General features: G+C 39.2%; 1 protein-coding gene across 2 annotated transcripts in view; it reads right to left on the bottom strand.

The window, feature by feature from the left end:
• ITGA9 (integrin subunit alpha 9) overlaps nt 1-27,777 on the bottom strand; it is a 238,781-nt gene that overhangs the window by 69,566 nt on the left and 141,438 nt on the right. For both annotated transcript variants that reach the window (XM_077179385.1, XM_054637200.2), the window contains exons 19-22: nt 8,149-8,235; nt 6,848-6,927; nt 3,591-3,680; nt 804-912 (exon numbers count right to left, since the gene is read on the bottom strand). In XM_077179385.1, the coding sequence (XP_077035500.1) occupies nt 804-912; nt 3,591-3,680; nt 6,848-6,927; nt 8,149-8,235 (366 nt within the window). The remainder of the gene's footprint in view (nt 1-803; nt 913-3,590; nt 3,681-6,847; nt 6,928-8,148; nt 8,236-27,777) is intronic.

The raw sequence follows: 27,777 nt of genomic DNA, 5'->3' as shown, positions 1-27,777 counted from the left end.
AGAACATTTATAAGGTATTCTAACCAGGAAATAGGTTGGCTTCTGATATAATGACGTTGAGTTTTACATCTCTTATGTCTCACCCTTCAATAAGACTGATAAGGGAATAAAATCTTTTAAAATGCCTCTCAGTTGCCCTGTCTCTGAAAAGCAGGGACTACCAACAGACATTGACTCATCAATCCCAAATTTAAGCATTCAGAAAGCATTTCCTGACAAAAACTGGTACCAGTGAGGATGTGAGAGGCAATGTTCCTGATAAAGGAATCAACAAGTGATAGTACAGATAACTAGTCTAAAGCTGCTGAGCTGGCACAGCTAGCCTAGAAACACATGAGTGACAGTTGATCAGTTTATACTATAAAAGCTCAGTCCCATTTTTTATCAGCATGGATTTCTAACACACCAATTCCAGAAGAGAGTCTGGAGATTCTTCCCTTGAGTGGCGATGTCTCTCAAGGTTTCTCCTTGAGCAAAAGAGATTTCCCCACAGTTGTTGGTATGAGCGAGTACATCTATATAACCTTCAGATAAAAACTGTTGACCCAGTTCAGGCTAGGACTGGATCCAGTTGCACCTAGATTCGTCTCTGAGAAGAAGTTTAGAAAGCAAGGGAGTCCTTTCTGAACCTCATAACTCAACAAGAGGGTCTTCTTTATAAACCTTGTCCAAAGCTTCCATTCTGCCCATGACTGTGAAGCAAAATCATGCACAAAAGCCCTTACCATACTCAGAATAAAATAGATACAAAACAAGAATGTGCTGTCAATCAGGAAAGCAGTCAAAATAAGGATGAGTTTTACCTGCAGTGTGAAGTTGAGAGACTGGAAAAGGCATTCATGGTTTTCCAACTGAACAAAGTTGGAAGCTGCCACAGAATCACCGTAGAAAAATGAAGTAGGGAAGACTTCTCTGTAAGACCAAGATACAAATTTAGTAAGCTGAATTTGTGACCAAAATGAAATATATTTGTGTCTAGCTGAATTGCACCCCTTCCTTTCTAGTCATGTGAAATTCTATGGGACCATTTTACGTTAATCTATTTTTTGTGATTTGATTTGCTTTTGGCAACATAGTTAGACTACACAAGCAGCATCTCAACTGACATGGGCTAAAATCCCACCAATGAATCAGATGTCTTTTAATTATTCATCCTTTTTTCTCCTTTCCTATCACAAATCCTCCTTTTTGGAGTCCCCTGGCATGGTTGATTTGCTCAAGTCCCGTAGCTTGGATTAACATGGGAAATCATTGCACTACCAAGTTATTCTGAAGAAATAGTATCTAAGAGGAATACTTTAAGTTGCATATTCACTAAAGTAACATTTCAATTTTATTTAACATTTACACAGCATTTCAGGAATAAACAGTTAATTACCTAAGTTTTACTACCTTTATTATTAAGCAGATTATTAAAGGAAAGATTAGAGGGGGATAACCTGCTTTCAACTAGAGTAGAGCAGTTCAAGTTTCTTTAACCATTCTGATCATCCAATCACACAGTAAAATGCAGTAGGATTTTATCAGAAATTACTTGGAAGCACAACACAGTACCTAAAAATACTGCAGAAGAGGACTAGGAGTGCTTTAAGCATCCTTTATGTCTTCTTTCAATCTCGGGCTTCTCTACTATCTGGAAAGGGTCCTGGTGTAATTTCAGACAAACCTTAGTCCTCCCTACTGTCTAAAACTCTGCTTCCTTCCCAGGTTTTCCTTTGGAATCAGAGCACTTTGAGACAGGATTTTAACCCTGTTTAGGTACATTTCCTTTTTTCCTGCCTGCATCTTGTGCCAGTGATTGCTAGGGGAAACAGTGAAAGACAGATTTTCTCCTCCCATTTACAGCATTATGCCAGAAGGCTTCTCCCAAATATGGTACAAGCCATTCTGGGCTATTTATAACCAGGAATGAAGTTTGCTCCTCTAGATTCAAATATAGGACAATTAAACTAATAAAACAAGCTTCAAAAATATACTGTCCAAAAAGAAGAATATTACTAATATTACTATGCCTAGGAATGTGCCCTCCAATAAACCCAACTTTTCTCTGGCTGCTTGATTTTTCTGTGAACTTCAACTAACTAAGGTTTGTCTATAAGAAAGAAAAATATAATCCACACAGGCACTTAGGTGGGGCTTATAAATTCAGAGGCCTTGTGCTTTAAAAAAGTCATTCTGAAGAAGAGAAACGAATTTTTAATTATGCTTTGGCACGCAGTATTCTCTAGGTAATGAACAGAGATCTAAAGACACAGATGAATGCATTCATATCTGTAAAGCTGAATAAAAATCTGTATCAAAGCATCAAGAAACAAGAGTTCAATTTCTAAAGAATTTGTAACAATGAAAGCATCAAAAAACTTCCAGAGCATGCTGCTGAGATTGTACTCTCAATACAGAGATTTTTGTCCTTGCTAGTCATCTTATGAGGTTTGACAGTGCACTTCCTTTCTCTGAGCAGGCTCAAACAAACCTTTTATCCATTCTGACTGCTGTGGTAGTAATTAAGGATTTTATTTCTATCCAACAGGATGAGCTCTATGAGGCAAAACCCAGTCCAGGCCTTGAATCTGCATTTATTCAGCTTTTCAATCAAATCACATGTCAGTGCAGGTTAACTTTTTTCTACACATATAGCGCAGTGGTCAAGGGAATATTTGACTTCTAATGATGCCAACCTACACTGGTCATTTAGACAATACCTGTCGTCTGGAGTTTGCCATAGATGAGACACTGACCCTCTGGGGACACTATTGATGAGTTTTTGCTTCCCCAGTTTAGAAATTAATGTCAGCTTTCTCAGTCTACATGAATACTAATTCATCTTTCAGTGACCAGGTCCTCCAATTTCAACTCAAAGCACTGTTTATGCTAAAGAATGACTGACTGTTGAGACTGACCACAAATCTTTCATTCTAGGCTTAAGACTGTGACGCCAAGTGGAAGGGAAGAGCCCCAAGTTCAAAGGCAGGAACTCATACACGTGCAGCCTTAGGGAGAGGACACAATGGTTATATGTTATACAAGTATTCCAGTCAAAGGGTGAGAGATGCTCCACAGTTGGTAGTCAGATGCATCACAGACTAGGGAATAGAGGAAATAAGAAAATAAACAGAAGCAGAAGCAAATTCTGTTTGTGTAATTAAACAGAAAGACAAACAGCTAGACTTCACCGAACATTTGACTGCAACCTTTGGCCTGGTGACTCTCAACCATTTCCTTAAAGACATGTCCTAAGGAACAAGATGTAGTTTACTTGTTCTTTTTAAATTTAATTTTAAGGTCCCATCATATCTACATCGTCACTTGAATTTAAACACAATCACTAAAATACCTACTATAAATGTGATGGTAACTAATTAGCATTATTTAGGAAGTAGTGAAAATGAGGTACAGTCTTGAAATTAATAAAATTTACAGATACTGAATGAGATTGTCTTAATGACCAGAGTCTGGGAAACAAGGAAAAAGCAATAGTCTGGCTACATGTAAACAAAGAAAAGAAGACATTCAGATGTTATTCTTAGGATGATGCTGCTGATGATTATTATTGTTGTTGTTTTTGTTTTCATTTGGTGATTGATACTTACCCATTGATGGATGAGTCCACCTCATGCATCAGGGGCACAGACAGGATTAAAGTATTATCATGCAGACATTCAGTGCGTTCTAGGTTTCCACTATGTCAGAAAGGAAAAATAAACATACTGCAAATCGACAGCCTTTGTAATATATCACAGTTTCACAGTCACCATCTCTCTGCCTTGTACTCTGAGCCTCTCTATTTGAGTGATATGAGCTCCTTAAGAAAGTTCACCCAGCCTTGGAGAGGGCACACACAAAAAGCATGAGCTTTGTGGCTGTGACAAGAACAGGCTCATAAAAAAAAAAGTATATTGGAACAAGGTGTGAATTCAAATGTCTGTGGGAAACTACAGCAGCCATCATACAAAGTGGAGAGAAACAAGAACATTTAGACTTCCATGCAAGGGCTCATTTTCTCCCAGTTTGACTGCATGTCAGATTGTGAGTGACACACCTCACACAGGGTTTTGACTCACCAAATGAATAAATGTTTTCAGTGTACCTGCACTGTACTATAGCACCAATTTGCTGCCACTGCAAGCAGTTTTTTGGGCAAGACTCTTGTAGTGAACTGGCCATAACCTCTCAGCAATTCCACCCTCTCTTTCCCCCTATTCCTATACTTAGCTGCCAAAATGAAAGCACTTCTACTTTACATTGTGAAAGGCAGTTGCCTCGGCCAGTCACAACCAAATTGAAGAAAGGAAAAACATGAGTAATTAGCTCTCATTTAAGTCAGTTTGTTTCAGTGTGAATACTTTATGAAGTCTGGGAAAGGTTCCTGTAATGCATGTCTAGCACACAAACCTGCAACTATTCTAATTCTGATGATGACTCTGCTCATTGGGTGACAGCTCAAAACAACAATCTTGAAAGATATGTTACATGTATTTCCAATTTCTTCAGTAGTATTCTGGAATCACTTTTGCCTTGCAGTTCGTTGGATTTACTCACAAATCAAACTGGCAAAACAAAATATATGATCATATTTATTTGAGGATGGTATCACTGAGGCAACAGCAGGAAATAACAAGTGATACCATGCAGATTATGAGTTGCTCAGATTACAAAAATAGACCCTGCTGGCTACATACATGCTTACCTACAGCTCAGCTTTCTGCAACTGACACATTGCCTATGTCTGCTGATAAAATATGGCTCAGATAGAAAACTGCACAAATTTCACCCCTGGGAAAGAACCCCATTTAATAAAAGCTTTTCCCCTGAATACCCTCACACAAGAGTCCAAAATTGAGACATTTCTCATCCAACACAGTACTGATATACTATGGTGGCACACAGAATAAGCAAGTAGAATTCTAGACAGGGTTCATGGATATGTTCTTATCTGTTTCAAATGGAGTAAAGGTACTGTCAGAAAAGGAGAACACAACTCAGTGAATCTAGCTCTAGAAAAACAGTTCACACCTGGAAGCAAAGAAAAAGCTTTGTTTTTTTTAAAAAAACAGCCAAATAGTGTAAAAGAAATATAATGTGATGTTTAATTCTTTCTCCAATTGTTCCAATACTGAACCAGTCTCTTGTCACAGATTCTACTGCTGAATTTGCAGCTACACAGGACAGGCTCAGGTAGACACTTGAAAGGCAACACTTGCTTTCCCATGACAGCATGATATAGCTTCCCTGACCAGCTATTTCTGTCAGACTAACTCCAGTTCTGTGTGGAAACAATGCCTTCATCTATGGCAGTCTGACTGCAGCACAGGTACTTTCTCTCAATTTCCTTATAACTGACTTTACCTCAGGGCTCCCTGCAACTCTTGTGGTAGAAAGATTTTGTTACACTCATTTGACAGCAAGGGAATTAAGCAATTTGCCTAAAGTCACAGAGGAAATGAGGATAATCAGCTCTGAGAACTGCACTACTCTCTTTGAAGGTTCAGCTCAATCCTTCAAAACATAACTACTCTCTCTCAACCTTCTACAATGAGAAACTTCATCATAACATCTCTAAGCATGCACTCAATGTGTAACAATTACTGTTTTTTTCTTTGCTCATCTAAAGGCACAGAAATATCAGTGAGATTACAGAGGCAAGTTCTGTGCTATCCAAGGTTGGAAAACACTGGTTGTGCACATTTAAAGCACTGCTGACCCATCTCTGCACTAACTGGCATTCACCTAGCAGATAGTGATGTCTCTGACTGAGAAGCATCACAGGGTCATCTGAACACGTGATGAACATCTGATGGAGAATAAAACTTCGCTAACATGCAAGACATGGTGATGTGTCTCACTTTCATTATCTCACACCAGTCCTATGTGCTGCAGGATCTTCTTTCCACCTACAGCTGCTACTGCAGGGGAGGACTATACCTTGTAAGAGCAGTCACTCAGCAACTGCTACATCTTATCTCTCATCTCTATCTTTTTGTAGAGGTGTCATCCCATTTGGGAGGAGAATTCAGACTGAAGATCCTGATTTGGATATATAAGAATATGAATTTGGCTCATTTACACAGTAAACAGGAGGAGGAACTAGTCAAACACCCAACACATCAAAGCAGCAGTTCATGGCCAATGTTAACGCAGCTGCGCATTGGTTCCCATACAGACATTGAAGTGCTTGTTACTGAATCACCCATGCAGTATGCTTCTTCATGGTACATCATCTTAGAAGGCACAAAGCATGTGTCACACCTTTTATCCTGCCCAAGACAAAATGCCTATGCATGCATACTTTGCAACACCCTACTTCAATGCCTACCTGAAGTGCTCTTTGGGAAGTACACTATCTAGATGTTTTCCACAGTCTATCATGGCTCACTGAAGATCCAGAGTGGGGAAAAACAGATATGTGATTTTAGAACCTAACACTGGGATCCTTGACCATCTGATTAAAGCATTTATCTTTTTTAGTTTGCATCCCAGCATGTTTATTTCATTCAAATGCTGGAACAAATGGGTTGGGCTATCTTGTGTTGATCATCAACCGCAGCTGAGGTTGATACATGGTCCAAGAGATAGCCACTGAAACACAAGAGCCTTTCAACTGAGAGAATACAGAATGATCCTTCAGAATGGCAACTGCCTGGCAAAGAAAACCTATGTATGATCCTACCTCATTTTTCAGGAAGCTTTAATACATAGTTCCTCTGCATCACCAAAATACATGCATTTAGCCCCAGTAATTTAACCTAATTTACGTATCTACAGCTAATATCATGTAATTGTCAAACACATGTAATGCACATGGAACAAAGAATATCCAAGTCATCTAGACATATAAGGGTCCCCTTACCTTTGGGCAGTGACAAGGAAGGTAAGCGTTTCTTCCTGCCCGGTCAAATGGCTTGTGTCAAAGATCACATTGAACTCATACTGCGCAAAGAAAAAGCCATATTTAGAGACTCAGCATATTGTTTCAAAATGTATTTATTCTGAAACTTTATTTATATTTTACTGGCCTAATTTTACAAAAGTGGCATATTTTGATATGTGTAAGAGCACTTCTACTGCAAATAACCTTTTAAGTCTTAGTAATTGTGTTTGTCTTCAAATACTATAGAGTTTGGGTTTTCCTTCATTAAGAGAAGATCTTTACTAGAATTGCCATTCAAAGATATTTCTTGAGGAGATCATCTGCCTGGGAATGAGTCTTGCAGAACAGGAGGATCACTACCTGAAACTATGTCTTTATGTTATTTGTTGATTAAGAGATCTTTTGGGGGAATAAAGGCCACACCACAGGCCTGCACTTGGAGTCTTGGAGCAAGTGGCTCAAGCTAAAGCAGCATTCAGGACACACATCATAATGGGTGAAAACAGGTGCTAATTTTGAAATAAGAATTTTACTTTGGTGGATTACTTCTCCATGTAATTTTTCTGCCTAACTCCAAAACAGACTTTGGCCAAGTGAAACAGTGTCCAAATCCATTGTAATTTCAATGACATTCTTATATTCTAGATAATATTTTGCTACTGCATGTGTTTTTTCAATTCCATTTAAAATATTTTTTACTTTTTCAAAATATCACAAAAGAGTCAATTATAAAAACAGAAAACAAAAACTTCTATATTGGGTCAAAGGATACATCAATTCAAATGGAAAGGATTTGCTTTTGAAATGGAAACTTTCTGAAAAATTTCAGACTCATTTTTTTCAAGTCATCCTTAAGTTATTTCTCATTTTCTCACCTTTCTGGGTTGGTCATTTATATAGATCATTTTAGTGGCAGAAAGAACCCATCTGGATTTTTTAATGTGATAGAAGACAAAAAACTCACAGAGGCAACATAAGTAAGACAGAGGGTCTTTTTCTAATTTTTTGCAGAGGAAATGTGTTGAGTTTTCTAAAGCTGCAACTTTTGCACCATTTTTCAAAGCCATTTTACTGCAGCGCCCAGAGCACTGTCATTGGCCCTGTCTGGTGGGAAAAAGGATAGCTAGTCTCTGTAACTGTGAAAGACTTCGATATCTGGCTTAGCAAGCTAGAGAAAGTATCAATCACAGACATTTAACAGAGCAGTTGGCTTTCCAGCCACTCTTTGAGACACTGGTAAATGGACCAATATTTTGCAAATGCAAATATCACAAAGTTACCCTAGATTTGGATCTCATGAAAGGAAATCCCACACTGCACTTGAGGAAATCTGACTCCAGTAACTCACAAGCAATGCCCAGCTCCTCCTGCAAGAAAACAAAAAAGACCATGAGATTACATATTTGGGGGAAAAAGAAGATTGCTAAGAAACACCAACATGATAAAACACTATGAAAATTAAATATTTCTCATCATAGCACTGTGTTGTACTTCCTTATTTCCCATTAGTCAGACCAGCATTGCGAAGAAGACAGCAATAAGAACCTTGCTCTAAGAGATAGATCATAAGGAAATACTGTGTGACTAAACACATTCGAGTCAGGGAGTCAGCCCAAATTCTTGGATAACTCAGTTATTCCCTCCTTGTATTAAAAGAAAGCTTTCAAATGATCAAGAATGTAGATTTTCTAAAGTAGTTTTTCCAGGTACCTGTACCACGAGGAGACAATAGTGTTGGGAGACAGTGACCAAACCATGCGATACACAGATGCAGAAGAGAAAGTTAATCTGGTTCTGGTGACATTCAGTGCCCTGATCTCTTGCCCTGGTCCACAAGACGAGTCATGCTGGTATGGATACTAACCTTTAGTGAGACAATGGCATAGATAAAGTAGAGGAATGAGCATGTCCTCATGCTAAACATTGATTGTGGACAGTCAATAATTCAAACGCAAAATGTTAGAACAGCCCTATCCTGCTTGAGTGGTGACTCACCACAAGAGAAATTCTTCTGGTGAAAGGAGTGTTTCATTGCTCCATAAAATTAGTGCCTAGCTCCAGATGAGCACATTCCCATTACAAGATTATCAAGGAACAGTTTAGTACTCTGCCACTGTGGACAAGTTCATCTCACTAAACTTTAGGAGTGTGATTCAGCTCTGGAATCTTGCTTTTAAAAGCTTACACAGCAAGTGACTGCTATGTGTTTTACATGTCACTGTTCCCATGGTAGTAAAAGATGTAGAAAACAGTTCAGCAGACCAAATGCAGATGTTTAATTTAGACTGGGCTGGATACCTCTCTAGGCCCTACTGTTGATTATAGCATCACCCGAACTATAGCTATAACACAATGTGTGCTATAACACAAATACCTAAATTTTAGAGATCTCATTCTATAAATTAATTTTATTCCAGACATGCAGCTGACAATCTCTTTGCTACAGAACATAAAATTTCTTTGACCTATTTTCTCTATTTACTGCAGTTTGCAAAGCTCATGCTCATGTACAGTTCCTGAGTTACTTCAAATATGCACTTAAAAGTTACATTCTCAGCTGGAACAAGAACGAGTGGAAGGAGCTTCTTGAACCATGCACTTGGGTTATAGGCATCTCCAGGAAATGCCTTTCTGTCTTTCACATTCTGACCTAAGCACAACATTAGTGCTCTACAGATATTTAGCTTCAAAACCATGGTTCAAATCAGGGCACATATTTCTAGAAAATGACAGATCAAATACTATCTTTCTTACCTGACTCGGACAGTATTTCACTGGTTTCATGAGAAGCAAAAATAATGTAAGGAGAAAAATCAGTGCACACCTTGAGATATGTAATGGAGTGACATTACTGCAATACTACTATAATGCCAGAGGAGTGGCCTTCCCATTCAGTTTCTCTATGGATTTGTTTCCTTGCAATCTTTATTAGACTTCCATTTCTGGAAATATGAAAGATGGCACTGCTTAGCAAATCAAATATCTAGCTTCAGTAGTACGGAGCTACCATCCACATATGTGTTAGATTTTCTGCTCTAAAACAAACACAAAATAATAAAACAAGTGCTTCATGGCAAAACATCCCTTTCACTATCCTTTTCCTCTCAGGAATCTGGAAGGTTCTCCAGTTTTATGAGAGTGATCGAGAGAACACAAAGTCTGGGCAGCTGCATAAATAAATGAAAAATTTCACACCTGTTTCAACCAAAAACATTCTCAGTTCTGGGTCATTCAAATGTCCCTTGCTAACTGGGGCAAACGATGAACTCTCTTCCATCAATGCCTAGCCTGTGGTCTGTCAAGAAATGTTTCTAATTACATAGCTGTCCAGTATGGTGACAGTGACCAGACAGACCCAAGAAACTGTCTCCTCTCCTCAAGGCCATATCCCTTCAGAGATGTCAAAGACCAGGATAATTGAGAGAACCTTCATACTATTAACAGAAGAAGAGCACTCCTTCTTCATTTTGCACATTGATGCCTTTACAGACCAGACAGCTGGCAGGCAGATGCCCGTGGTTTTATTGCCTGTAAAAGGAAATTACAAGATAATGTTGAATTCACTGGTTTTGCTTATTGTTGCTTGGAAAAGTTTAATGAATGCAGGAAAATTTACTTGAATGACTTTCTGGCTTCATTAGCATACTGTCCAGTTTAATGATTAATATTAATACTACATTACTGAAGTTCAGAGTGGAGAGTATGAAAAGGTTATTCTCTGAGAGGGTGGTCAGTCAGCAACAGGCTCTCCAGGAAAGTGGTCAGGGCACCAAACCTATCCGAGGTCAGAAAGTATCTGGACAATGCTCTAGGTTATATGGTTTTATTAGGGAGTCCCATGAGGAGCAGGGAGTTGGATTTAGTGATCCCTATGGGTCCCTTCCAACTTGAGTGATTCTAGTCATGGCATACAATAAAACTTTTCAATGCTAGGAAATAGCAGAAATGAGTTTGGCTTCATCATACTGGTTCAGCCTCCCACAAATTTATAAATAAAAGGCTACCCAGAAAACTTTTCCAATGGACTTGTTGCCTTGCTCTGTGATTAAGATGGAGAAGCTCAGCTAATGAGTAAATATTTTGGTTTTCCTTCACTGCTCACTGTTTAGCTTCAGGCTTCAATTTCAGTGTGCTGTTCTGGACGGAGAGAAAATTGCTTCTTTATGTGTTTTCCTATGGTGGTCAGCTCTCTAAAATAAATTTTCTCAGTGTTCCAGGAGGCTGAAAGGTTGGTGCTGTCTTATCTTACAAATAGGGAACAGCAGTGCAACTCAAGGCTTACAGAAACTGCAGATACCACTTCTTGCTGATGGATGTTAGATCATGCTTTTGATGAGGAATGCTTCTCTATGATTATACAGCCCATTTGAAAAACTCAGCTTACTGCATGAGCTTCATAGCAGTTCCTAGTTTACATAGAAAATATCACCAAAAGGGTTGGCTGTTTCACTTCCAACAAGACAGTGTGAAGTTTTATCTCAAAAACTTTCTTTCTGAAACATTTCAGAGTGTTACATACTCTTAGTCAATCAGATAAATAGTCAGATAATTAGTCAAATAACTATATTATGACTTCATCGCAAATGTTGATCTGGTTATGAGAAATATGAAGCTCAGGCTGGCTCACAATCTGTCTCAAAGTTCTTTACCACAGAAAAGATAGGTTCTTCATCATTATAACATGAGCAATGAAACACACAAGTTCAAGACATTGAAACTTCCTCAGCCACATCTTGACTTACCATTTTCAAATTAGACCCCATATGGGTTTTTTCCCCAAGTGAGTTTTGCATACCTGGTATGGGATGACTTACTGGCTAGCCAGTACAACCTGCCCATTCTCTCTCTCACTTATATCCAACCAAAACCCTCCAATCTTCCTGAGCCTGATCTGGCAGTTCATATAATTATATTTGGGGTTTATTTCTCCCAACATCATTCATTTCTTCCCCAAAGGTAGAACAACTCCTCTGAACTGATGTTGGCCTTGGTACCAATCCAGAGTCATCCCTTCACTTCCTCAACTTTCTCCCCACTCATCTCCACCCATGACTGGTTGCAAGTTCCTTGCCTAAAACATCTCCTTATGTAATCTTCCCCAGCCCATTATCTGCCCTTCAACACTGCTACTCCAATACCAGGCTTTTATCTATCTGACAACTCTTCTACCATATTATGACTATCAGCAAAAGCAAACATTCATATAAGTACAGGTAATTTGTGTCATCTTGCATTCACCATATTCTCACAGAGAAGGTGTGAATTCAACTATTCTAACATTCATTTATGACCTGTTAGCTCATTGCTTCTCTAAGCGCACAACCTATGAGTACATCCTGCATCTGCAACGTCACTAAGGAGATGCAACAGAACAATACGAAACGTGAAAAGGATATTCCAGATGTGGCTCTCAATAGAAAGTGATATTAATTTGTGAACTTAAGGTAATTTATGTATTGTGTTGAATACTGCTGACTATCTGTGCTAGAGTTCACATCATACTTCTAAAAACTGTTCTGATTACCTGTTATTTCTTAAGGAACTTTTGATTAAAACCACCAATGAAAGGCATTGAACCTTCATTAAGGAATTATTAAAATAATCTGTATATTTTTAAAAGGGAAAAACCTCAAGTTGCTAGAAAATACATTTGCCAGCAGTTTATATTTCTCTTTCCTTAGCTATATTCAAATTAAAGGTCTTTTTATATTGTTGTTTAAACTGAAAAAATCCTCCTCACAAATCTTGGGTACTAGCGCATACATTCCAGAACTGATGAGAAAATGTCCTGGAAGTCTTGTGTTGTTGGCAGAACACTCCTGTTTTGAAGACGTTGAAAATTTACTTAACTTGTTCGGATTTTTTCTTGTGATGCTGCTTGTTTTCCAAGGGATACAAAATCAGAGTGAATTCCGAGGAACCCTGCATCTGTTGTCAGAGTCCACACTTTTGTAACTGCTTTCCTTGTTGTTAGTAGTTTTCTTGTTCTATGGTGCCTGTTTGTGAACCAGTGCACTTAACATTACAGAGGATCATGAACAGTATCTTCATCCAAGAGGTCTTAAGATAAATTTCCTGAGAAAATATCACAAGAGAGGACTACTTGCACTGTCCACCTCATGCTATGCTAAGTCTCAAAAATTAGGTACTATGCATCTACCTACTATATCCTCTCTGGATAGACTTTATAACTATATAGACTTTATAACTATCCCCACTAGCTATTTGGAAATTCTCTGACCTGCACCAAAGGTAAAGGCACTGGGAAAATTTGCTAAATTTGTACCATGTTTTATTCTCATCATGGACCCTGACTAAAAGGCATACTTATTCCTCAGTAATTTCAATGTGAACTTTTTGTGAGAAGGGATACTTTCCCAAATGAGAATTTAGATGAACATCTGGATGTTTTGTTCCACACAACAGGAAAATTATATAGACCTGCATTTTAAGACCTTCTTACTTTTGGGAGATATCACAAAACATATGTCTGCTCACAGCTGGTAATCTGCTTTCTACATACCTGGCTTGCAAAGCTGGGTAGAACAAACATATCAGGACCCTAAAATAAAGACTCATCTCTTTGATAATGTTTGAAATGATTCCTTCAAATCACTCTTCATGATCTTGGTCTAAGCCCTTCAGTTGTGCTATCAACAGCTCATGGGTTTCTCTACGGTTTGGAAAGCAAAATTTTTATTTTGCTCCTACTTACCTCTCCCTGCCTCTCCCTGCCTCCACTGAGGCATTAAGGATATAAAGATGTACCAATTAACTTAACAGCCACCTCCTGGACATACTAATGTACTTTCTTTCCATAGCAATTGAGGTACAAAAGAATGTGGTGAGAGTTATCAATTTCAATTGTTCAATTAGGGATGCCTGAGCTCATAAAAGACTGGGGATTTTTTTTCAAATAAAAGGTCTGGTTCTGACTGTTTCCTTATGATTGACAACAAGTACAGCTCAGAGTAATTTAATCGTGGAGGGCCCCTCATGCACATACAGCTTAGTTGTTCTAATACAAAATTCCACAGATACCACACTTTCCTCTAAAATAGTGCTTTGTAGGATATTTTAAAACTGCAAGAACAAAAAGAGGATTAGTGGTATTACTGATTGGGATCCCACTGGCACTATGCAAGAATTCAAGATCATCTGAAATCACTGAAATGGTGTGTCTGATCTACCTCAGATACTTCATAGAATTTGCTCTGATTATCATCCTCGAAAGCCCTTTAAGCCTCTCTTTTCTTCAGATAACTAGCAGTCTGATGTCTGCTTTGTGTTTTTGTCAGCAGTATTCTCTGGTAACTGAGCAGACAGTATTTCCTCCATGTTTCTGGGCTGGACCTTGCCAGCACAGTCCTTCCCCAACTCCAATCCACAGCCAACGCCAAAGGCAACAGAAATTCACTTTTGCTTGGAAATCTCAGTATCTCACAAACTGAGCCTGCAGCTTTGGGGTTTGGTTTTTCTTCTTTTGCTCATCTGTTTCACGAGTTTCAAATGCACTAAGCCTTCAAAAAACAACTGCTATCAGTACCCGACTCTCTCAGCACTTCACAACCCATGGATTGGACAGGGGGGAAGCACAGGGAGAGCTGTGCACAGTGTCAGGATGCACTGCTTCTCTGAGGCCAGCTTCTTAGGCAGTGGAGATAGCACTCAGTGGTGGCATCAGGCCACCTGGAAAAGCCACAGTGTCTCTCGTAAGCAGTGAGTATATATTGCAAGCTGGGGAAAAAAATCATCCTGTTACTGATAGTAACTCTGAAGATAGACTGCAGTAGTTAGCACAGGTGGCTATAGCTGACAAAGCAGTCATGGGTCTAGGAAATATTTTCATATGAATTTCAAGGAGTTTCTCTCAGAGTGAAAATCCCATGAGTTCTGTTCCACCTCATGGAAATATAGTTTACTTGGCAACTTCAAGCAAGCACTTTGTGGTTAGAAGCTCTTCTGTGTATAACTCTCCACTTGCCAAAGCAAAGTGGGTGACAGAATCATTCAAAAGGAGGAAAAATATGTTCATGATGGAAAGAAATTAAGATGGCTTTACTATTTTAACATAACAGCTCTGGATCTCAAGCTTCAAACATTTATTCCCTTGTAAGTAATTTCCAAACACAGGTGGAATGCAAGTAACAATGGGAATCATATGAAGGCCAAGTCAATGATAAATCAGCATCAATAGCAACTATAATTTAATATAGTTAAACGTTACCTGATAGAAAAAATATTACAGAGAGGGAGTTATAGACTCAATACAGACTTGCTTATCAAGACCTTGTAATGAAACTAGCATTTATCTAACCTCTTGAATGCAATGATTAAAGAATATTGGATATCACGTCAAATTATACAATGGAATAAAAGTATATTTTGTGTGTACCATAAAGGTCTGTTTTAAACATGTCACGGGGACTGAAGGTCTTCCTTTATTTTTAACACATAGATATTCTCCTAACAAGCCACATCAAGAAATATGAATGTCTATACTATAAATTCTGTGAACTGCTGTTTCACCAATTGACCCTCGCCATCTGAATGCTTAGCGAGCAAGCAAAACTACATACCTGAATACGCTGACATTCACATAACCAAATCTTCATATGAAGATATGGGGCAGTGGGGCATCTGGATCTGTATACTAATAATAAATTGATCCTTTGATTCATCACCCGAAAATAAACTAGAAAGGAGGCTGGGGAACCTCAACAGTCGTTTCATAAAAAGAACTGGAGAGGAGAATGAAGTTTCCTTTGGCATTAGGGAGAAATTTCCTGTCCTATTCCATGATCTCAGTAGTAAATGCTGTAGGCACATCCCACTCTGAAACCCAGCAACCCTGACTTGAAACATCTTGGATTTGCTCCTTATTTTGAGAAAATGGCTATTTCTGTATGATTAATTAAAGCCTCTTACCTCTCCTTCTCATCCCTGGATGGAACCTATTTTATAGAATCTTACTGATCCCGGCCAACACAGCAAATATTTGAGTAAAAAGGGAAAGACAAAAACTTTTCTATTTACTAGATACTTCCAACTGTCTCTCACTCACAAACTTTTATCTTAACTTTTGAAAAGCTATTGCAGCAAATTTTTAAAGCATAGCACCTCAGAAGCTGAAGAGACAGCATAAATTGTTCATTCAGCTCAAGTGATTAAGCCCCAAAACAATTTTCAGAAACAGTCAACAAAACCAATCATGTTTTTGTTCCTCCTATCTTTCAAGGGATGTGCCGGAACTGCACATGTGGTGGATGTGGTGCATGTGGTGGAACTGTAAGGAGAAATGGGGATCTGGTGCCACAGTGAGAAGTTCCACCTCCTTTGCTGCCACACTCTCATTTTAACAGACAAATTAGACGTACATTGACTTTCACTGTACTACGCAGCTAAATATTTCTTTTTTCTGCTTGCTGAGAACTGCTGAACTTAATTTTTTGAAGAAAACAATACAGGAAACATCACCAAGATACATTGTCCCCATAGAGCTGTTAGGTCAGCTGACTCTCATTTACTGTGAGGATGGCCACATTTCAACTATGCTGTTTGGCCAGGATTGACTCTATGACCCATTCCCATATGTGTTAATGTACAGCTACACATTTCTCCACTATGGAAAGTACTTAGAATCATAGAATCATAGAACCATTAAGTTTGAAAAAGACCTCTGATATAATCAAGTCCAACCTTTGGTCAAAAAGCCACCTGGTTGACTAGACATATTAGTAAGTGCCACATCCAGCTGTTTCTTGAACATCTGCAGGGATGGTCATTCTACCACCTCCCTAGACAGTCCATTCTAATGTTTAACAGTCCATTCTTCCTGATGTCCAACCTGAACCTTCTCTGGCACAGCTTGAGGCATTTCCTCCCATCCTGTTGCTGATCTCCTGAGAGAAGAGTCCAACCCTCACCTCCTTCCAGGTAGTTGTAGAGCGTAATAGGGTCACCCCTGAGACTCCTTCTCTCCAGACTAAACAACCACAGCTCGCTCAGCCACCTCTCATAAAATGTGCTCCAGACCCTTCAAACAGCTTTGTTACCCTTCCCTGGACATGCCCTTTCTTGTAATAAGGGGCCCAGAAATGGACACGATTTGAGATGTGGCCTCAGCAATGCTGAGTACAGGAGGACAATCACTTTCCTGGTCCTGCTGGCCAAATTTTCCCAGGATAGCTCAGGATGCCATTGGCTTTTTTGGTCACCTGAGGACACACTGGCTCATGTTCAGATGCTGTCAAACCAGCACCCACTGCCCATTTTCCTCTGGGCAGTTTTCCAGCTACTCTTCCCCCAGCCTGTAGTGATGCATGGGGTTGTTGTGACCCAAGGACAGGACTTGGATCTTGATGTCAGCCCATCAATCCAGCCTGTCCAGAACCCTATGAAAATCCTTCCTACCCTCCAGCACATCAAAACTCCCTCCTAATCTGGTGTCATCCACAAATTTACTGAGGGTGCACTTGTCCTAGGTTACAATATAAAGATGTACTCTATTCTCATCTTCAAGAGCTGCTGAAGCCAGGAGGGGCATTGTTTTTCCTTATCTCCTGTTAATGAGCCCATCAATGTCTTGCCTCATGACTCAGAGATAACTCCCTCCGGAAGCCATTTCTGTTCAAGGGGAAATCAAGGACCCACAGCATGATTCAGAATGATTTCAGCCCATTGTGAGATGCTCTGCCCAGGGGGGAGGAGCTAAGCATCCCCACCTAGATAGAACCTGGGTTTTGGGACACAACTAGCAGCCCTTACCCACTGGTTTCCAGAGGAGAAGAGCTACCAGATCTTTTCTACAGGATCACCACTTCAACAAGACCATTTCATCTGGACTGCTACCACCACCCTAACTAGCAGAGTGTCAGGTTGTATTCTGACTCTGTCAGTGGTTTTTCTTTTGTATTATTGCATGTAATTTTTTTTCCCTTTTCCTAATAAATTGTATTTCTGACTTGGAGTCTCTCGCTGGTTTTGCTTTCAAACCAGAATAGCACTCAAATCCCCTCATCCAGATCATCACACTGATCAGGACAGGTCCCAGTATTGAGATCTGGGGACCACTAATGACTGGCCACCAACCAGATGTGCCACCACTGACCACCAAGAAAATGGATACTTATGAACAGAATGGGAAAAATCCATGACCCACATAAACCAAAGCACGACAAAAAGGCAGTATCTTATCATCACTTAGTAATGTACTATCAGTTTCCCAATCAAGACAAAACCTTTGTTCATAAAACTTTGAAGACATGCCTTTTAAAAGCATTGCACTGTCTAGCAAATACACCAATATAGTACCAAGCATAAGGCAACTTCTATGTGCTAAACCATGTCCTCCAAGTTCCATATATAAAAACATAGTAAAATGAAAACTAAGGGAAAAATCAGTTTGACTCCACAGTGACATATTTAAAAAGCAATCATATGAACTAGTACACGAAGTATCTCTGACACACATTAGGCTGAATTCTGAAGTAATTGAGATTGTACTATTCCCACAAAAAGGCTTTTCTCTATAAAACTGCAGAAAATTTGTTTGATTAAATGCCTGTTCAGACATAATCTAATTATCTAGAAAACTTAAGACTCAAGAATAAGAATGTGCAGAATTATACACTGTTCCTGTATTCTTCATACCCTGACATGTATATCCAAAATATATATGCTGTTGAAATTTGTCAAATGTATTGCATTTGATTACATCTTTATTTGAAGGAATTGTGGATGAACGTGTATTTTTTTAATCTTCATTATTCCCTCATTATCTGTGCATAGGATTATTATGATAAGTTTAATAACAAGAGTCCATTCTTGTCTGTATGAGTCCATGCTCTCCAAAAACCCAGGGAAGAATCAGACAAGGAAATCATTGGGACAAGAAAGGGCTCTGGGGTAAGCTTTCCTTCATCTTACTTCACATGTAGATATATGTATACATCTATACATATATCACACATATGTATTTCACACTATTAAATTGTGGCTGCATGCACTATTAACACAGATATTGTTTTTTAATTATTACAGAGATATACTCTAGTGGTTTGATACTGTCTGGATGCCAGGTGCTCACCAAAGACACTATATCACTACCCTCCTCAACAGGGCAAGGGAGAGAAAATACAACATATGGTTGATGTCTTGAATAAGGACTGGGAAAGATCACTCATTGATAACCATCACCAGCAAAACAGACTCAATTGTAGGGAAATTATTGAGTGGGGAAGTCAGTTGAATTTACTACCAATCAAAATCGGAGAAGGATAATGAGAAGTAAAACAAATCTTAAAAAAACCTTCTCTCTACCCTTCCCTCCTTGCTGGGCTCAAGCTCCTGCTCTCCAAGCATCACAGGGAGATGGGGAATGAGAGTTATGGTCAGCTCATCACATGCTGTTTCTGCTGTTGTGTTCTGTTTCATGCCGTAAGTTTTAGCTTTCATATTTCCCAGATTCTGGACTGCATTAGTATTTAACTCTGAACTTCATAAAAAGTGTTAGCAAGTTTTCTTCACAGTTTAGTTAGACTAAACAATCCTTTTCCAGCCCGAGAACCAAGGACACCATTGCAGCTTCAGGCCCAAAAACTATAAACAGTGAATTGAGGAGAGCAATCTGGGAGGATGGGACTTCATAATATGAAGCTGTAAATGGACAATTAACCCCAATATATAAATGGACCGGAACTTATAAAAGTGTGAAAACGTGTGACCTGTCGTTCCATCTTGGGTGTAGCCATGGCCAAGCTCTTGTACTGCCCAAGGTGTATCCTTTGAAGGCCTTCTTAATAAATACCTACTTTAATCCTTTAACACTGTCTAGCCTCTGTTCTAGGTAGCCTCTCAAGGCATCATGCTCAGGGAAAGAAGTCCTTCCCCTGCTTCAGGATGGGATTCCTTCTACAGGAGAATGTTCTCTATGAAGTTCTCCAACATGAGTCCTTCTCATGGGCTACAGTTCTTCAACAACTGCTCCAGCATGGGTCCCTTCCACTGTGTGCAGTCCTTCAAAATGTCTGCTACAATTGTGGGTCCCCCACAGGGTCACAAGTCCTGCTCTAGTGTGGGCTCCTTTCTCCATGGGTCTGCAGATCCCTGGCAGGAGACTGCCCAAGCATGGGTTTCCTATGAGGTCACAGCCATTTGGGCATCCACTTGCTCCAGTGTGGGGCACAGCTGCTTCACCATGGGCTGCACAGAAATCTCAGCTCTGGCACCTAGAGCACTTCTTGTCCCTCCTTCTCCACGCACTTTGGTGTCTGCAGAGTTGCTCCTCTCACATGTTCTCACTCTTCTCTGGCCACAATTACTTCTGCATGATGACTTTTTTCCTGCTTAAATATCTTATCGCAGATGTGTTCCCACCATCTCAGACTGCCTTGGCCTTGACTAGCAGCGGGTCTGTCATGGAGTCGACTTACATCCAGCAGCTTCTTTGAGAAACCACTCCTATAGCCCTCCCTGCTACCATGCAAATCCAATAGTTATACACATTTCTATTAGACAACAAAAACGTATTTTTAAAACATACTGTTCCAAAAATTAAAAACAGGAAACAAAAGGCAGAAATCAAACAAATTAACCAAATTTTTTTTCTAGTGGTACTTGTGAAAGCATGCATAATATATGCCCAGATATACTGTAAGACGAACTTCTGTGTATAAGGCTTCAGTTATAATGAATATTGGTGTATTCAACTGCAACACAGCTATTGACTCTTAGTGTTACAATGAAATGCCTAAATTCACAATGAGTTCAGGAAATAAATTCAAGTATTATCAATTACACAAAGTTTGAAAAAGTAAACTAAAACCCTTACAAATAATTTAACACATCCCCCCAAACTCAAATACACTAAACCCAAATACATAATGAGGAATGCAATCAATAAAATCAAGCCTTACCCTACCCTTCTGTCCTTTCCATCCTTCACTGGTAGTAATTTTCAAGTGTAAAGAATAACATTAAGGTAATAACAATGATAATGAGTTTGGCACTGGACATTTTCCTGGAATTTGTAAATCTTAGCTCAACATAAAATTCCCCAGCAACCAAAGCAAAATCTGAAATCCCAGGAAATGCCTCCTTAAAACACACATATGTTCAGGGATTTAGGTCTTCCTCTTTCAGAAACTCAGAGACAGTGCGCATCAAGATATCTTCCCCAAAATCCCTTCTAACATCACGAGTACCTTGAAAACTAGGGACAATGCTGAAATGGAAAAGTATAACCCATTATCTACTGCACTTGGATATTGAAACAGACTTATTTAAAATATATTTTTCTTTCTTTAAAATAAAATTTTAGCAGATCATTTGTAAAGCTTTATGATACCTTTGTAAGGCTTTATGATACTACCTCTATGAAGTACCACACTACTTTATAGAGCAGTTTTTTAATGCACTTCTCCTTTTCCCTTGCTTACTGAAATTCACCATGTCTGCAGATTGTTATGGCCAGAAGTCATGTGCAGGATTTCTGGCCTCCTCCCAAAGGTAGGCTGCAAAAGCACTGCCATCTAGGAATGTGCCTGGCTCAGCATCCCCGGCAGCTTGCCTGGGTGGGGGGTCCACAGTGAAGAGGTGGTCTCCTGCTCACCCCCAGAACCTGCAACGAAGCCAGCTGAAATACTTCTCACTCTTCCTTCCTGCTGTGCTCAATGTCTCTGGTTTTGACGAAATGCCACAGGAAGCTCCCTCTCAAAAAAACCAAAAACCACAAACCAAAACTGGATTTGGGGCCTCCTTCAGATGGGGTTTAACATGCCTACTTCTGCTAACACGAAGACAGATATAAAACCCACTGACAGGAAAGTTTGTGATTTTGTAAGCAGCACTTTGATTTTTAGCTAAAAACTTTTCACAACCTTACTCATGTTTTTGACTGTGTAGCTGTTTTTTTTAGTCTTTCTACAGCAACACTGTCATTGACTTCAGAGAGGCTATACCAGAAGTATGACACATGATCATGTCTTGTGTTTAATAAGATTAAAGAGGGTTTGGGTTTTATCTTATCAGCTTCACAGGAGAAAACTAAACTACTAGGTGAAAGAGAGCAACTGACACTACTTCCAGCCACTACAGAAGACCATGACTACAACATTCTAAAGGACTAAGCAATGCAAATAAGTATAAATATATATACACATATATATTATCTGTGTAATATACATGTTCATATATACTGCAAAGATAGATATATATATATATATATTTGTTTACAATTCTATTGGATTTTACACCAGGGATGTCATTTATCTTCTGACAGCATCACAGATGCCTATTAAAAAAGGGACCAACAGAAATTCCTGCCTAAACAGAATTGACCTTTCACACCAGAAACTCAACAAACTTAAAGCTTCAAATAACAACAAAAATAACCCCCTATTTCTTGCTATAATGAAAGCCACATAAAGCTGTGCAAATTAGTTCTTATTTAGGCCTTTTGCACAGGATGCCAAATTCCAGACAATTTTAAGCCTCACCCTAAGAACATAGGAGATGAACCCTGCCGCACAGATTTTTCACCTCAAACATTGGCAAGTCTTTGTCCATTGAGTTTAAGAGCAAAACATGATAATGAAATGAGACACTGGGGACAGCATAACCTTTAAATAAGCATATCCATAACAAGATAAGCATATTGAGTTCACTATATACTGGGCTCTATCTTCTGTGAAGGGTTTTTACCTTTCTCCTAGTAATGCAGTTTATCAAAATAATAGTCTAGATAGGGGTGGCTGGATCTGAACAACAGAGGCAGCTAAATTGCTTTGCCAAAGCCTTCTCCCATGACTCGGTACTGCTGGTTCCCAGCTCTGTGAAGCTCCAGAAAATGTGCAGGGAGAAGCAGCTTGTCTGGTGAACTATGGGCCACTCAGAGACTGAAACACGGTGAACAGCTCCTGCCTGAGGCTCATGAAGCCCTTCTCCACCTCATTGAAGAAGTCTCCTAAGTAAACTGCTTTGACTCTCATTTTCCCTACCTCACCTGAATGGAAACCAGGGCCTCTGCTGATGTCCAGACATGGAGAAATGCCACATTGCATGGTACACCTTTTCAGTATGATGATCTACACCAGCATATGGGTCAGGATTCACTGTAAATGGTCTTTGCTATAGCACAGACTGCCTTCTAAACCCTCACAAAAAGTACATCTCACATGACTGTATTCATCCACACAGCTGTTCTTCCTTTAGAATATCATTCCCCTGGCAGACCTGTGAGAAGGGCAGAACCAGGCAATCACATCAAACCTCCCTTAATAATCTGAGCCACACAAAGCATCCCAGGATCTTCCTCAAAACCACTATGTATATATATATATATATATATATATGATCATAGATTCATCAAAGTTGGAAAAGATGTCCAAGATAAACAGTCAAATTAAAAATCATTATGAGTTACTTCCAGGACAAACACTTTCTACACTGTGCAACCCAAAGCACAGCCCCACATTATCAGCATAAAACTTCTCAATGTATGTAAAAATCAAACTCACACAGGTTCTTCCAACTCTGAGCAAGATTTGGTCCTGTAAAAATCACTAAACACCTTCCAATCAGAATTATTCCAAAAGACTTGAGGATTTTTCATTCTATTAATGAAAGTTTTTTTTTTGAGAAAAAAATAAAGCAATAAAAAATTATTTATATATCTATATTTATATCTCTAGATATGCAAACCCCACATATGCCCCAAATATCAATATCTCTCAGATCTACATGATAAATCATAGTATAAGAGAAAAATTTAAAAGGCTCAAATTGCTACTAACTGCATGAATAAACCAAATCTACAATGCTCATTCCCTGATGATAGGAATGATACAAGAATCCCGAGTGGAAAGTTTGGATCAACAGTCTAGCCTTCAATTCCTGCCTGCTGTGAGTAGGGGTATATTACATAACACTTACAGCTCCTGACCTGAAAAAGCACTGCTCTTTACTTATCCCTAGGGAACTAGAAAAGTTGTGGGTTTCATTGAGCATTCACAGAAAAAGAAAATTAAAATAAACAATGAAGTCTAATAACTTGAGCTGCACACATTTTTTTCTTCATAGTTGAGAAAGTGGACAATTCTACACCAGGGATACAAAACATTTTGGTCCACTCTGGAGCAATAGTTGACCATTAGATTTGCAAAACCAGAGAGGCAACACAGGGCATGGCTACTGTCACACTACTCATATTCCCAAGACTGGGCAATAAAAGCTTTTGCTTTCCGGGCAAACGGTTCAAATCTCTTAATGTAAGTGATATATGACTTGGGCAATCTTTCAGATGCACTTGTTCAAGGGGTCAGAGCTTCCATACTACTTGGCAACACTGATCCTCTGTCAGAGTGGTTTACAGGAGCTAGTCGAACACACTGCATGCAAAACCAGCAGCATTAAATCAGAGCACTTAGTTATTAAAATAAAGATTTCTGCTAGCAAGCTTTAAAAGGTTTCTGCTAACAAGTTAGATGTGAATTGAGACAGATCATGTTAACTCATTTGCCAGAGGATCCCGATGCAAAATTGATTTTTGCTTTTATATATTCTTCACATGTACTTGTAGCTCTGTAGCCTATTATTGTATAACTAAATAGATTCCTAGCTAGTATTTTAACTGCTCTGCTAGATGGAAAGACAAAACACATTCCTAGGTCCCAATCCTATTTTTGCTTCTCCTGAGAACCAAGGTCGAGCGTCACTTTCCCATAAACAACTAATGAGGAAGGGGGGCTTTAAAAGTGCATGGAACCAAAAGGGGGAATTACCTTATCACTTGTGTCTCTAATTGGGAATTCTTGTCAATTATGCTAATTTGCTAAACTTATAAAACTGTACTCACTTTATGTCATGGGTGTATCTTCAGCACATTTCAGTATCTTGTGCACTTGAGGAGATCCTTTAAAAAGTTAGGTGCATTTTATCACCTAACCATGATTTTAGGGCTCAGAAAAAGGCATCAACCCAAAGGGGCAGCAACTTCTAGAAAAACAGGTATAATGAATACCCAGGACCTAAATTTTCTTCCAGCGGCCCAAAAGGGAGAATGTATCTTTGTTTTTTGTGTCCTGTCTTCTCCATGCCAGACTTAAGACTCTGGGACTAAGTTTGATCAGTGTGGGAATCTGGAGCAAAAGAATTCCAATTTGGAAAAAGTTAAACTCTGCCTTCATCTGCAGTCCTCCTGGGCAATCCTAGTCAAGAGATGCCAGCAAGAGTTCTGGGAATGAGGAAGAAGAGTGAGTTCTTATCCAAACTGCATGACCTTCCTAGTAACATAGAGAGTATCGCATTATTCATCAGAAGTAAAACCCCAGAGCCCATAAGCAGCATGACTATGGTTATCAGCAATATTCATACTCCACAACAGTGTTTCAGGTACATGCTTACAAAGGAATCGTGGGCAACTACTACATCGAAAGAAACCATAACTTCACTGTTAACCCTGCCCTGGTCTGGCCCTGCTAACTTCACTCACCTGTTGCTTAGCAAAAGCTGTTGTGAGAAGCAGCAGGTATGTTACACACAGCTGGTTTTGGATACTGGTAGGATGTCTGAAATGTAGGAACAATCTACATCAGGGAATGACCTTCAGCAATGGAATCTCCTGACCTACTCTCTCCAAAACCAATGCTGGGTTAGCTGAGAGATTCCTATCAGCTCTTGCAGAAAAGGGAGACATTAATGCTATACACTCTTTTACTGTTACTATAGTAAATACGCTTGGTTTATACTATTGCTATAAAATCTCATGCCATAGCTGAGCTCATTTAATAGAGACATGGCTCTGCCATACACATTTACTGTCACTGCCAGCAAGCTTACCATGCTATTTCTGCAACTGTACTGGAAATATCCCCCTGCACTGAGCAGCAGCTAATAATGGTTAGCAAAGTGCCTATTGCTGACATACCTCTTCAGCAAAACAACACAAGCCAGGAGGTAATTCCAGCAGAAGTAAAATGGTGCAGAAATTAGTAGCAATAGCTTTGTATTATTTTCCCAGACTCAGCACACTGCAACACTGCATTCTCTGATAGGAAAGTCGTATCAGCTCTGTTAGGTGGACTTTTCAGACTCTGAAAGAGAATGCTTTCCTAAAGCTGAATTAAATTTAAGGAAGAATAAATTTTCAGATGAAAAAAAGTATTTTAAAATCTACTCCACACAGAAGAGGGGACTAAGATTTCTTTGCCAACACAGTAAAGAAAAAGTCTAAGCACGCAGGTGAAGTGTCTTTCTTGCTTTCTATTTTTTCTAAAGAACACATATTTCAAAAGTAACACTTTTCTCAGTGGACACATTTTGAAATTTACTGCAGTGCTGTACTCTATGCACCTGTAAAATAACCACTATCTCATAGAGCGAGGTCTTGAAATGTTGCACAGGAATTGTACCCATAGGACCACAGAGGAATGAGAAGTCAGCCCATGCCACATACTGTGCCTCTTCTGAGAAGAACTATCTGACAAGGGTAATGTAAAGAAAAGGCTGGGTTTCATCCATGAAATGGAGAGGACTGACTACAGCATAATAGGAAAAAATCAGATAGTGGAATAGGTGGAGTCTCCCAAATATCAATCAGCAAATGCTTTTTCAACTTGCAGAGAAACAGCAAAGCCTGGAACATCAGGTTGGAAGGGACCTCAAAGACCATCTGGTCCAACCTTTCTAGGGAAAAGCACAGTCTAAACAAGATGGCCCAGCACCCTGTCCAGCTGAATCTTAAAAGCATCCACCACTGGGGAATCCACCATATCCCTGGTGAAATTATTCTAGTGGACAACTGATCTTTGGGTGGTGTCTCTATTTACAAAGTATGAAATCTCAATCTTCAGGAAGGGAAGAGGGGCTAGCATACTCAGACTCTTCAGGGAACAGTACCATCATCATCCCTGAACTAGACCACCCCACTGCTTTTCAAACACAAGATGTGGTATTTTGTCTCAGGAACTCTGTTGAAAAATAGCAGCATTAAACTTTTGCACTGTCAGGTCTCATTGTAACCAATCCACAGAAAGAAACAAAAATGCACTGGATCCACTACAAGTGTCCCCAGTGGAGTGATAGAAAAAACACACAGGGAACTTATAACATCTTGAACAGACTCCAGAGATAGGTTAAAAAAGCCTACTACATGATCATCATTCTCAGAGTCACCTTGCAGAGAAACAATCAAGCAACCACATGAAAGATCTCATTCAATTTCACTTCAGCACTATTTATTAAAAGGCAGATGATACTCAATGCTTCCTACCACACAAAGCTCTTTGATTCCAAAATTGCTCCACTATGGAAAAACTCTAGGTGCTGTCTTTTTTTTATTCTGGCTTAATGTTCTGGATTTTTGCTTGGACAATATTCAACAAGGAACAAAATCTGCATAGATGTCAAAGGATGGGAGTAGGCTGTGAGACATGGAAACTGATATTTTACCCAAAAAAACCTCACAAAGAGCTTAGGGAAAATATAACACTATAATTGATACTATGAGGTCATTATCCAGTTTCTCACCTGAAAAAATTATGAGGACAGTGATATATTATTTTGACCAAAAGCAAAAGCTGAATGAGACAAAGGAAAATAGCCTAACATAATCCTTTAACTTGGTTTTCCAAAATTGTTACTGAAATAATGAAATAAATACTTTTAAAAAAACTCAAACCCTATGAAATTAATCATAAGAACATTGGACAACGGAACAGCAGGAATAATAGCAGACTATACTTTGATGCTGTTTGCAAGACCTGAGGAAGATGTATGCAGTACTTTTTTTAAAGAAATACTAGCTTCTCTTAGAAGAAAATACACTGAGTAGTGAGATAATACTAGAATGTTTGCTGCTTCCAGAAACTGCTCCTTCTGTGCAGCACTCAGCACAGATGTTTTCAAGTCTT

This window comes from Agelaius phoeniceus, chromosome 1 (assembly GCF_051311805.1).
Source record: "Agelaius phoeniceus isolate bAgePho1 chromosome 1, bAgePho1.hap1, whole genome shotgun sequence".
In the NCBI taxonomy this organism is placed as follows: domain Eukaryota; kingdom Metazoa; phylum Chordata; class Aves; order Passeriformes; family Icteridae; genus Agelaius; species Agelaius phoeniceus.
The sequence above is the reverse complement of the archived record's forward strand: the minus strand, read 5'-3'. Positions and strand labels throughout refer to the sequence as shown.